Source organism: Acanthisitta chloris, unplaced genomic scaffold (genome assembly GCF_000695815.1).
Source record: "Acanthisitta chloris isolate BGI_N310 unplaced genomic scaffold, ASM69581v1 scaffold268, whole genome shotgun sequence".
Taxonomy (NCBI): Eukaryota; Metazoa; Chordata; class Aves; order Passeriformes; family Acanthisittidae; genus Acanthisitta; species Acanthisitta chloris.
The window spans coordinates 18,478-31,558 of NW_008687350.1; the positions used below are offsets into that span (position 1 = coordinate 18,478).

The following is a 13,081-nucleotide window of genomic DNA, read 5'->3' on the forward strand; positions in this document are numbered from 1 at the left end:
CAGGCTAGGTAGGTGGGAAGAAATGGGAAAGGAATGGTCCAGACAAGTACCCAGAGAAGGTCATGAGATTTTCTTTTAACACACTGTGCTTGCATGGAACTCAGACACTGTGTAATTAAATAGAGAACAGTGGAAAACTAGTTTTGGCCTGCAAGGCATTTCTGACCTAATTATGTTGAACTTTGTTTGCTCAGAAGCCCTTAAAAAGGTAGGTGGGAAGAAATGGGAAAGGAATGGTCCAGACAAGTACCCAGAGAAGGTCATGAGATTTTCTTTTAACACACTGTGCTTGCATGGAACTCAGACACTGTGTAATTAAATAGAGAACAGTGGAAAACTAGTTTTGGCCTGCAAGGCATTTCTGACCTAATTATGTTGAACTTTGTTTGCTCAGAAGCCCTTAAAAAGTGCTGCAGTTTGAGGCAGTTTCCTGATCAGCTCTGGTTCAGACTAACTCCTATATACCCACATCCATTCAAATCTGAAAAGTCACACAAGGACTCCCTGAATCACCCAAGCTTTTCAGTGTCATTTCCAATACATCCCCCTGGGCTGTAAGTGTTTCTCTGCTGCCTGAAATGAGAATTTCAAAGGTTCCCCAAAGACGTCCTTTGAAGAACCAGCCCCAACTCTCATCACCATGAAGACACAAGTTGCTGAAGTCCAAATGTACTTCCAAGCCCTGTGCTGTCCTACCTTCTCTGCAGAACCCTCCACCTCCAAATCCTTCCCAGCCTCTAAGGTGGGGTAGAAATACCTCACTGTGATAGAAACTGAGACAATGCAGGGCAATTCAACATCCTACAGCAGGATGGCCTCAACTGTCTGGGCCAATGAAGCACCCTACCCTGCACAGCACAGGAAGAACCTTCCATCTTATCAAAGCTGGAGTGGAAGAAACTGCAGTGAGTATCAGAATAGCTGTGCTACCTGCAGCTACATTAAGTCCTACTGCTCAGTACAGTCCCAAGTAACAAGTGCTGAGCTCCATTACCCTGAAGCTCAGAGATACATACCCTGATGCCAGGGATGGTTTAGTTGCCCTAGAACATTCAAAAGCATCCCACTGAGGTCATACATCACTTTTACCTTTGGGCAGTGTGTCTTACTGAAACACGTATCTTTCAAACCCACCTCAGCCTCTGCCAATCCTCCTCCTCCTGAGTGGCAAAAGCCCTCCACTGGAAGTGGGCTGGGACATTACTCCGATTGTAGATGACCACAGTTCCGTGACTTGACAGTGTGAGGTAAGTCTTCTCCACTGTCACAGAGTTCCTGTCCAGCCCAATGTGGACATTCACAGCTGTTCCTTGAAGGCTTGTGTGGATATCTTCACCTGGAACAAAGCAAAGGGGAGTCTTTGCTCAGCTCACTCGCTGATGGAAGCACAAGGAACAGCAAACCTCAGGTAATAGAAGAAAGTGTCAAGGCTTTTAGCTGTATGAGCAGTTCCACAGATCAATACATTTATCACATCCTGACTGCTGCATGTGTACAGTGTGAGGATGTCCTGGACACCACCTTGGGCACCTCATTTCTGAGTGTGTTTGTAAAGATTTGTCTCCAAGGTGACAGTATTTACAGTGACATTGGTCAAACGTGCTCAGGTGATAGACTCAGGCCACAGGAAATTCTACATCAAAGTCATTCAGGTGATGCTGAGGAGACCCATTCAGCCATGGCTTGCTCAGGGTCTCCTGCAGGCATCCCACGACTCTCCTGTCTCTCCTGATTCCTTGCTGCTGATAAGCAAAGATGCCTGGGGGCATGTGGGCAGAAAAGGGAGGTCCAGAGGAGCAAGTGAAGTGACAACCCACAGCAGGAGAGGACACAGGCAAGGAAACATGGCCCAGTGCTCTACAACATTCAACATGACAAACCATTACAAAATGAACACCATGAAAACTATCATAATCTCCCTGTCTAAACCCACAGCCACATCAGTCTTGAAGTATTTGGTACTCTGATCTCAAAACTCAAACTGAAACATTTGAAATTAAATAGAGAAGGGCAGAAAAAGAGATTAAAAGTACAGAGCAGTTTCTATATGAGGACTGAATGGGATTCCTCAACCTAGAAATTGAATGGGAGATAGATGGCAAAGGTTTGCAAAAGCATGAATGGACTGGGAAATGGGAATAAGGAAAAATTTGTCATGATTTGTCATCAAACAGAAACCCAAGGGCCTGAAAATGTTATTAGACAGAGATTACACAAAAGTAGTAGTACTTTTCCCGGGAAGATCCCACCTTTTGGAACATGCTGCCAGGGGAGGCTGGAGATGCTCACAGCTATAAATCCAAAGAGCAACTGGACCAATACTAGGAAGATAAAACTATCAGAAGCTATTAAACAAAGATGAGACTAAAGCCTCCAGCACAGGAAAACATCAACTCCAGAGCCCATGAGGGAGGAAGCAGATGCTCTGCCTGTCTCTGCACGCTTAGCTAAGCATCCCCAGATTGCTGCACTCCCGGAGAGGAGCTGGGGCTGCAGCCACCCCAACACTCCTGGCTGCAGGCACCGAGGGCTCTGTTGAAGGCTCCAGGCTTTGCCAGAGCACCTTCTACCACAAAGGGAAATAGTTGGCACGTGCTGGTTATATACCCCCAAAAATCGCTGGGTACAGAAGAGCAGGCACAGATGACAGTGAATCGGGAGGATGCCACAGATCTTTCTGCCAGGCAGATGAACTGACACAGAGAGTGGATCTGTCGGGGTTGGCTGAGGGCAGCTGCAGACTTCATGTCTTGGGTGCCAAATTAAATGTGACATTTCATTTAAGACTCTTGGTTGTTTAATACATATGTTTAAAAAATAAATCTCTGTACTGTACCAGTGATGCAGCACGAGGCATTTCACTTGACAGAGTAATGTCCACGGTGTGCAGTTTGGGATGCTCTGCTGCCATGAAAGCACATTTACTGAGTCTAGATGGATCTGCCCTATCATTATTTACACAACACGATCTTATTACAGGCTGTCAGTTCTCTCATCCTTACATCCTTTGGATACATTTCCTACAGACAGCAAGACACAGCTCTCTCCATAACCTGAGCAAAACAACGCCTGGACTTGAAATTCGAAGTCAGACTTTTTATATAGCTGTAGAGCAGATGCTTTGGGTTGTGCACTCCTGAACAAGGCTCTGACACAGCAGAAATGCCAGTGTGTTTTATCCCAGCATCCAGCTGCATGACTATGGACACAGGCATCTTAGCACATCATGATCGCTTTTCACTGCCTGGAAGTAAGAAATTGATCACTTGGTCATTCTTTGTGGGGCCTGTTGGACAGGTAAAAAGAATGAGAGGAAATTTACAGAAGAGCTACAACATCTCTCTGAATTCTTCTAACACTACACGATCAGACTGGTGCAACAGGGAATACTGTTCAGAGCAGCACAAATTATTCTTAAATAGAAAGACAAATTTTGTTTAGCCTGGAAGTATAGCTCAATGAATGGATGAGCAAACCCTTGAACAAGATTTCAGAACAAATTTCAGGATTTATGAAGAATGCTTTCCTAGGATTCAACAACTAGTACCTTCCTTCATTGATTACTGCTTTAAATATTTGGAAGTTGTTAGCCAGATTGATTAGACTGAATAGAAATAAAACAGTCTTTGCTGCATTTTGTCTTTACTAAGACATATTCTTCCTTTTTCGCAGGCACTCCCTCTTTGCTGAATTTGGGTTTTAAATCTTCTTAGGAGTGCATGACTGTCAAATCTGGAATATTTGGCTATCGTGGAAAGCAAGTTCAATTTCATTTGCCCAGTTTGTCAGAAGACTGGGCCTTGCTCTCATCTCTTCTATGAACGCAGCTGAATCACTCCCAGGCTACAACAAGGCTCAGAACATCATCATCATCATCATCATCACCATTGCTGCAGTTATTGCTATTGATGCTCAGAGGTTCCCAGCACGGCTCAAGCCTCAGCGAAGCACCCTCTGAACCCAAGCAGCACATTGCAACAGGAGGGTCTCTACCCCAAAGGCATTGCAAGGAGTCACAAGACAACAGATGGGGATTAAATGGGAGATGTAAAGCCATGACCAGACAGCAGTGGGCTGTGGGACAGGTTGCAGGCTCTTCAGACAGCTCTCTGGCACGTTAAAAGTCAACTCATTTTCAGACTCCTTGTTGCGCATCCAAGTACTCCCCATTATCTCCTCTGCACTGTGCTTAGGAAGATCTGTTTGCCTAGTAACAGGATGAAAGACTGTGGCACAGGATATCTGGGAGCCAGCACACAGCCTTTGTTCTGCCTGGCATGAAGGAGCCTCACAGAATGTACTGGAAAGGACACTGAAACCGTCGGATGATGAAAGACAGCACTGCCTCATGGCCAGGGTGCCATGGGCTATTTTTAATCTTTATTGCTGCTCCAGTAATGATACACTGGGGTACCTGCCTGGCTGAAACATTGCCTTTGGCCCATGGGGAAAACACTGCAGGAACTTTCATTCTAATGGTCTGGCAAAGACAGACTCGATATACCACTTAATAAATCAATCACCCTTCAAGCTGCTCTACTGCTTCTCAGCAGATGTTGATTGATCCACGAGGAAAGGAAGCTAATGAATGGGCAGCTCTGCCCTGAAACATATCCAGAGGTAACGACACTTAAGAACATATTAGTGATCTTCACGGATGATGGAGCAGACAAGCTGCGGTCAAGGATAACCTGCGATGAGATGGAAACCACATTCTTCCAGAAATCTTTCATGTGCTAAAAATGAGTTGTGTGGGCTCACAGGAAGTCTGTCTCTGGGCATACCTGGGGATGAACAAAACAGTCCAAAACCAAAGTTTAAACTTCCAAACAACCTTCTTAGTACACACACCCCAGTCTGTGCTCAGGCAGTCAACTCTGTGGGTTGCTTTGGCAGAGGTTTTGTCAGGAGGGGTGTTATGTAGTTGTGGAGCTATAGAGCTGTGCAAACGCCCTTGAGCAAACAAAGCACAAAGTTTATTCCCCTTCATCTACCCTCAAAATGACAGACCATCTGTCTTGAAACATAGGGCCCTGGTGAGGGGCAAAGGCCATACTATGTTTGCAAGCAGCAGAATAACCTTATCTAAAACAATATAAAAATCATTATTACAAGCAGTTCTGGATGAGAGGAACTAAGGCAGGAAGCAGTTGTTACCTATTAGGTGTTTTGACAGAAATGAACACTTTGGAGACCAATTAGATTCAACCATCAATCTAATTAATTGGAACTACAAAAGCCTATAACCAATCAGCTGCATAAAGATTAGGTACCAATCCCCTGTCTGTGGCAGCACTGCTACTATTAAAATGCAAAATCAACATATAATTGCACAAAGTCCTATTTACACATTTGTTGGGGGTTTTTTTGCCTACAATATCTGCCTCCCTCCACTCACTTTGAAGCAAACACACAAATAAATGTCTGACACGAACGAACCATACTGCTGGGAATTCTCACAAATGAAGGGAAAGCAGAAGGCTTTTCAGTGGCCACCTGCAACAAGCAGAAAGAAAAATCCCTTTGCAAAGTTTTTAAGTGCCTTATAGACCAAGGCAAAGCTAGAACAGTCTCTTGTAACAACTGCAGTGTTAGAGTCTGGCTTACACCTTAAGTAAGGTAACACAGGAAACAACACCTGCTTTTAAAACGCACAGAGTAATATAAGTTCTAGCCATCTGCCAGCACCAAACACAAACAAAAATATTACATCAGTTGGTGCACTACAATGAAGCTCTGGAGTCAAAAGAAGGTGCTGCTTGGGAAGAACAAGGTTTTCCCACCTATGAGCACTTGTAAGAAGCTCCTACCAATCTGTCTGAGGTTGAAGGAATAGAGAGTTGCGTGAAGATGGATAAGTCCAGACCTGAATATCAGTGGCACATAGTGGCGGCCATCGGCCACTCAGGGTCTGCTGCCATGATTTTAGCTCAGTAGTAACTTAGCACTGCTCACAGCAGCATCAGAGCCCCTGCAAACACTCACACAAGGCTGATTTCAACCTGAAAATGACTTGGGTAATCCCACCCTGGTATCCTGCACAACACAGGGACAATTCAAAGAAATACTTAACGAGGTAGTGAATTGCTCGGGCAAGTATTGAGCGTCCTCCATTCTGGCTGAAGTCAATATAAATGGAAAGCACTCAGGAACTTGTTTGAGTGATCTCAGGAATATAAAATGCAAGACGACAAGAGCTAAACCTCAGTTAAACCCTGCTGCCTATCCACATCCATCAGGGGATTTACAAAGGGAAAAAAAAGTAAGAAAGGAAAAGGCTTGATCTAGAGACTAAATCAATAGGATTTTCATTTCATTTTTCAAACAAGTTCCTGGAAGCCACTGATTGCAACACCAGCCTTGCCAGACAGATGACAAGCCTTGGTAGGAAGGGGGTTCTTAAGGAAAGAGAACAGAGCTACACAAAGGTGGTTGTTGCCTGCAAAGTCTACACAAAACCACAGATGAGTATCAAAGCAAGGCAGTGCTTTACCCTTGTGGGTAGCTGAATTGTTCAGAGGTGCTGGCACATCTATACTACAGTTCCTTGTTCAGCCTCAAATCAGCCAGGGCTGGGACTTAGAGGGTTTCCTGCATGTGTAGGGTGACCACTAACACACCATCAAGTCCTTGCATGGGTGGCCTCACATACTGAAGTAAGCTGAGTCAGCCAATCCCAGCATCAGTTTTTCCTGAAGAAAGGTATTTAGCATCCTAACATGTTTATATTCAGCTGGCAACCATGTGCTGATCCACACAGCAGCTGAGCAGTCACTAACACATCTGACAATTCCCCTGCACCCATTTGCAATGCCATGTAGCCTCTACTACAGCTTATCAGCATGACCAAGATGCACAGGCTTTGCTTCCCCTGCTGCCAGTCAAGCACACCCGGTTCTGTAGTTATTCATCATCTTCACCATGCCTCAATGGCTCTAATATCTCCCATCAAACTCGTGGCTGTTCCGCAGGTGACTGAAGAGCTCCACATCAGCTCCCTAATGAGTCATTTTTAAATATGCCTTAATTTTTCCTGTGATCTTATGCCTCTTTTCCCCCACTGGAGAATGGGGAAACACTGACATGTCAGTGCTTTCTCAAGTTGGCAGTTATCACTCCAGAGGCTGCTGCGGCAGCACAGAAAATCTGTCTCTGGTCAGACCCAGAAGGGCAGAGGGAAGAAGACCCAGATCCACTTCTGATACCTCCTGGAACCCTGAGCATTGTTTCCACACTAAGCACAGGGATTCCCAGGTTCTTTGAGATCTACCAAGCAAGTTTTTGTCTTTTTTTTTTTTCTCTTGTTACATGGCCCTAAGGAAATTGCATTCATCCTACAAGTGTTTGCAGTGGCTTAGAGATTGGGGAAGCTCACAGACCTGCTGATCACACTTGCTCCAGACTCCGAGAGGGCTGGCAGCTGGAGGTGTAGCCCACACAGGCTGTAGTCCACACTGATCAACCCAAAGTGCACATTGTGGTAGGTCTCTGGTGCCCAGCACCAAAATTCCCTGCAGCGATCCCCTTAGCAGTCAGCCTGAGCACTGGGCTGCTGGACAACCTTTGGGGCTGGAAAGGGCCACCAGAGAGACTAGAGAGGCATTGCCAGGGCAGAAACATCTCAGGCCAGGGCTGTTTCTCTGTGCTGCAGCCTTGTGCTGTGTAACACGAGGCTGACCATGTTTTGCCCTACATCTAGCAAGCAGCAATGGGGAGGAAATAATGCTGGGGAGCTTCTATGCCTGTGCTCTATGCAAGCACTTCCTGCCAAATTCCAAGGGCCCCCAAGCCCTGGCTGCTTTAGTCCTGATGTTGTGAAGTGCAGCATGCAGATACTTAGAGGGCAACATGAAAAAAAAGGTCTGTGGCAAGGCATCAGAGAAGCAACATATGGGACAGAGGTGTGCAAGAGACAGCAGGAGAGAGTCTTACAGAGACATTACATGTCACACATAGTACTGCCTAGGAATAAAGCTTCACCCATGCATATCCACACTGTATTGGAGAATCAGGTTTCCTCCTTCCTCCACTCAGCAACTCCCAGAAAAAACAGGATGCCAAAAATCTTAGCCCTGTTTGAGGGGATCCATTTTATCAACCCTCTAAACATCAACTAGTTCTCACTTTTCTTTGCAGTAAAGCTGAGACAAGGGGAGGTGCATCTGGAGAGGGAATTGAGGTGGTTAGGACAATGGGGGATGATGGTAGAGGACTGTCACAGGGGTGCTGGATGGAGAACACCACGTTGACACCAGGGTCCCCTCAGGGATGGAGCAGCACACAGCAACACAGCACATACAGAGCAGGGACAGACTCAGCCTTGGCCCTTTCTCTGCTCACTTCTAAGCACTGAAACATGCCAAGGCTCTTAAAGAAACAGTTCTACAAGTAGTTTGCAAAGCAAGTTTAACATTACTCTGCTTAGAAAGGGCTCTGCTTTGAAGGATACAGTGTGCACCATGCAGTGCCCAGCACTTACCTGTGTCGTAGTGCACTACCAGGGATGCAGAATGATCCCCAGTCTGCAGCGGGTGAAATTCCACTGTCATTTGCATGGTGTTGCCAACACTGAGAGTTCCAACAGCTGGAATGACAGAGAAAGGGCTGCAATAAAAAGAGAGGGATCAGGACTCTTGGGGCAGATTTGGGAACTGCACTCCTTTTGCAGTCTAGTTCACCTCAGCTCACCTGTGCAAGCAAGGAACAAACAAACCACAGCCACCAGAAGACAGACGGAACATACAGGATCAGAAACAGCTACTGACTCACTTCTGAGGAGATCCAGCCCTCAGGAGATCCCGAGGGATAGAATGACCTCATCTCCCCCATACCCTGCATCCAGTTCTCTGCAATGAGGCTCAAGGGTCTGACTGCCAGCAATTCCATCAGATAAAGGTTTGTGAAGAGCACAGAGAGAGTTAAGAACAATTTGCATGCACTGCTTGGCACTGATTGCCCCAGGAATCTCTTTTCCTGCCACCTATAAACCTCACCTCAAGAGATGGAAATGTCTGGGCAATACCTGTCCTGTGAGATTACAGCCTACAAATCAGACAGGGAGAATAAAGTCTTTCTTGAAGACCAAAGAATAATTACTGTTTGATTTGCAGTGTGGTTGTTTGGGTTTACTTTAAAAACACCCTGGTTTTGCCTAAAAAAGGACACATTTTATCAGCATTTCAATGAAATCTATTCTAAAAAACTCAGTAATCAAAACTCTGCATAAGTGCAAACGCAGGTTAGAGCAATACAGTGGTAAGGAAACAAGACCCAAAAGGAGGATCCCATTTACAGCCTGAAGGATTAAGTCTCAGCTAAATGAAGTGCCATTAACAGGAGCACATCAAGGGAGCTGAATGGGAGGTTTCTGTGTATTCACCAGCAATGCAATCGGGGACTCTGAGTTGTCATCCAAGCTGGTGACTGTTTGCTTGGCCCATCAGAAAAACTCTGTGCAATGTGTTGGAAATAATTACGAAAACGTGTTGGTGCACTTTGGATTTAACAGGAGCAATTAGAATTTGTCACCAGGTAAACAAGCCCTAGGCTGACAGACACAAAACTCAGTGCTTTAATGCTTAGGGATAGCTTAGGTGAAAGATGCTTCTGCCCAACTGGGCTGCTGCTCTTGTACAGCCCCACTGAAAAAACAAGAGTACTTGGTCTTAGCGCTTTGCTGGTGGTCAGTTCGTCACCTTACAAACATATTCTGGGGAGTTTGACGATGATTAGAGAATGCAATTCACACTAAAATAATAACAACTGGAGCCGTGTGCAAGCTGAACTTTGTTCATGTCACTACTGACAGCTGATGAAATTGCTACAGTTTCTGCTCATTAAGGAGCTATTGCTGCAATTAAGGGCATGACCTCTTCCCATTACCACTCATGACAATATCACTACTGGCTAATGGAGAAGCCTTGGGCCAGCAATGTTTATGTGCTGAACCCAAGATTTTGGAGAGAGAGGAAGAAAGACAACCCCAGAGCTGGATTACTCTACATGCCCCTGCATCTGTCCCAGTGGTGATGCCAGGACTGCCGCAGGTCTCAGCTGGGGCTTGTGGGGGATCATCACCCGGTGTGGGAAAGGCACAGATTTTTCTTTTTTTGCTATTCTTTTGCCAGAATAGAGCAGCTACGAGTTAAGAGGAATCCCTGGCAACACTTCAGTGCTACCTTCCATCCTGTTCCCTTCCTGCTCCTGCCACATGTCTACATAGCCCTACCCTCAGATGGCTGGATGGGAATAGCACTCCTGCGGGTAACTTCAGGGAGGGCCTGAAGCAGAAGACATCTTCTTGTTTTCAAATTATCAGAAGAGGATCCAGCCAAGTTCAGGACTCAGTTCTCAGAACTGAGAAACCGAGTGCAAATCAGCCCCTGCATCTCCTACATCCCACCCCAGGCTGTACTCACCAGACACCTCTGTTATTGCTGTAGCCAGAGGATGTCATTATCCCTCACATAGACCTGGTTCTCCAACATCCAAAGACACAAGCTCCATGGTTAACCTTAACTCCTCTGAATTTCAGCCAGCATCACTAAGCTGTTCCCTGAGCCCACAGATAAGAGCTGTGAAAGAGACATCCTGGACAGACTGTAATAGCCAAATGAAAACCACTGCCAAGAGATGGAGCTGGCAGGCTAAACTTTGGCCTCTTATCCATTAATTGTGAGCTGTTCCTTATGATAATTCTCGTCCTGTTAGATCTACCCTTTCAATGAATCACTACTGCTCCTGACAGGCAGAAAAGATAAGGTTTGGAGGGGTTTCTAGTAGTTTGCTTTCTTCTGCTTTTTAAGTATGTCCCTTTGTATGTTTGCCTTCTTGTACAACATCTAAACTTTCACAGGTCCAAATCTCCCAATGGCACCTTACAATCCCCAGACACTAGTATTCCTTTGAGCAGTGTGTTTGCTCCGATGATATCCAAAGGTCCCTTCCGACAAAAGTTATTCTATGATTTTATCCTCTAAATCAGCCCAACTGCTTTTCATATATTCCCCAAATGTCCCATGTTTCCTATACACCTGTGCATATACCCATGGACAGATGGTAGATTGACAGGCATTAGAGGAGCTCAACCTTTAAGAACATTCCTAATGAAGAATTCATTATGACATTTTGATGAACATTTAACACAAAACAACAAAAAAAAAAAGAAGAAACGTAGGAATTTCAGAGTATTTAGAGAGAAATCTGAATGAAGGTGGGAGCAACTTAATTAGAATAAAATGCTGCTTCTGTTCGAAGATTTAAATCATCTGTTGGAAATTTTAAACTGGCTTTCAAATGTTCATCACGAAACAGAAGAGATGACTGATGCCCTCAGCTGACAAGGGAAATCAGATCTGCTTTGATGAACAGGAACAGCACAGGCTGTCCCCAAAACAGCTCACATTGGGCATCTGACGAGGGGACCACGGGAATGCCACATGCTTGTCGCCTCCCAGAGAATGGGTCTATTTGGCAAATTTTAAACTGGCTTTCAAATGTTCATCACGAAACAGAAGAGATGACTGATGCCCTCAGCTGACAAGGGAAATCAGATCTGCTTTGATGAACAGGAACAGCACAGGCTGTCCCCAAAACAGCTCACATTGGGCATCTGACGAGGGGACCACGGGAATGCCACATGCTTGTCGCCTCCCAGAGAATGGGTCTATTTGGCTGAGCTGACATGGCTGCAGTGCAGCAGTTCGATGCTCTGGGTCCTTTTGTTGCTCTTTACCAACTCTATTACCACTCAAAGGTGTTTTGCACAGGGAAAGATGAGCTGCTTTACCTCTGAGTGCTGATGTGGTACTGAGCTTCCCAGTTACCAAGGTTGCAAACCAGCAGAGTCTTCTGGGTGTTGTAGTTAACTGGACAGACTGAGAAGTCCAGCTGATCAGGGAAGTCCAGGACAGCTTGGGAGCCAATGGCCTGGACTGGCACAATGAAGTTTTCTATTTGGTAACACAGAGGAGCTGGTGGAAATAATACTGCAAAAAAAGAAACAGTCTCAGCTCAGGGCACTTACTGCCAACCCCATAGCAGAAGAAAAACTCTGTTTTCTATGACCCTAACAGTAGCATTCAATAATTAATAGTATTTTGTACCTCAATGACCTTTCATTCCAGTAGGATGACTTGGACAAGACTGTTAAATTGCAAAGAAGAAACAACCCTATTGATTCATCTGCTTTCACAGCTCACTGGCAGCACCAGATGAAATTATAGGATACTTTGATTCTGAGGCACCAAAACGGAGTAATTTCAGGTAGTGGATTATAGCAATAACAAAATCTGCTTCAACCACCACTGCAGACAGTTAAAGGCACCACTAGGAACCCAGCTGTGCCACAGCACAAACTCCAGTCCCAGCAATGCAGCAACATTGGTGGAGCTTGGCAGGGGATGCTCAGGTACATTTTCAAAAAGACTTTGTCACATGCATGACCAGCAGCCCATCTTTGGTGAAATACTTAACAAGCTGGACACAATAACTGCTTCAATGCCAGGTGAGTGTGGGGTAAGTGTGTATTTCCCACCCCTTCCCAAAGCATCAGAGGGACAAGGCAGAGGACATGCATGCTTAAAAAGCCATCTGAGCAATCTCCCCGCACAGAATTGACTCATCCTAATCCCAAGCAATTCTTGCCAGATGTCTGACAAGTACTTAACTCACTAAGAATTCCAGCCTTGCCCTCAGCAACCTATTCGAGCTCTGCCCTAGATTTAAGAATTCTTCCTGTGGTACAATCTCAATCTTCCTTTACATCTCACTCTGGCTACACAGGACACAGCAAATAACTTTGCTCCCTCTCTGCTGCACGGTTGATGCCTTAATCAGCTTTCTTTCCACGGTCTCAAGAAGTGCCTATCCGGACAAGGGTGGGATCAAGAGGGAAACCCTCAGGGCAAACTAAACCCTGCTATTCACTGTTCAGGAGAGAGCCAGACAGCCCCTCCTCCAGCTGTCTGGCATTTAGCAGTAGGAAGGTGAATCAAATCACCAAAACCATTTTACTGCAGGGATGAGCAGATCAATCTCCAGATGTACAGTGTGGCATCGCTGTGCCTTGCCCCTGCCGAAA

At 45.5% G+C, this 13,081-nt stretch overlaps 1 protein-coding gene across 1 annotated transcript in view; it reads right to left on the reverse strand.

The window, feature by feature from the left end:
- The window catches only part of LOC103807776 (hydrocephalus-inducing protein homolog), a gene marked incomplete at its 3' end in the record, with an annotated part of 38,528 nt that overhangs the window by 14,403 nt on the left and 11,044 nt on the right, over window positions 1-13,081 (reverse strand). The window contains exons 6-8 of the mRNA XM_009080523.1: window positions 11,789-11,987; window positions 8,480-8,604; window positions 1,135-1,336 (exon numbers count right to left, since the gene is read on the reverse strand). Coding sequence (XP_009078771.1) covers window positions 1,135-1,336; window positions 8,480-8,604; window positions 11,789-11,987 — 526 coding nt within the window. The remainder of the gene's footprint in view (window positions 1-1,134; window positions 1,337-8,479; window positions 8,605-11,788; window positions 11,988-13,081) is intronic.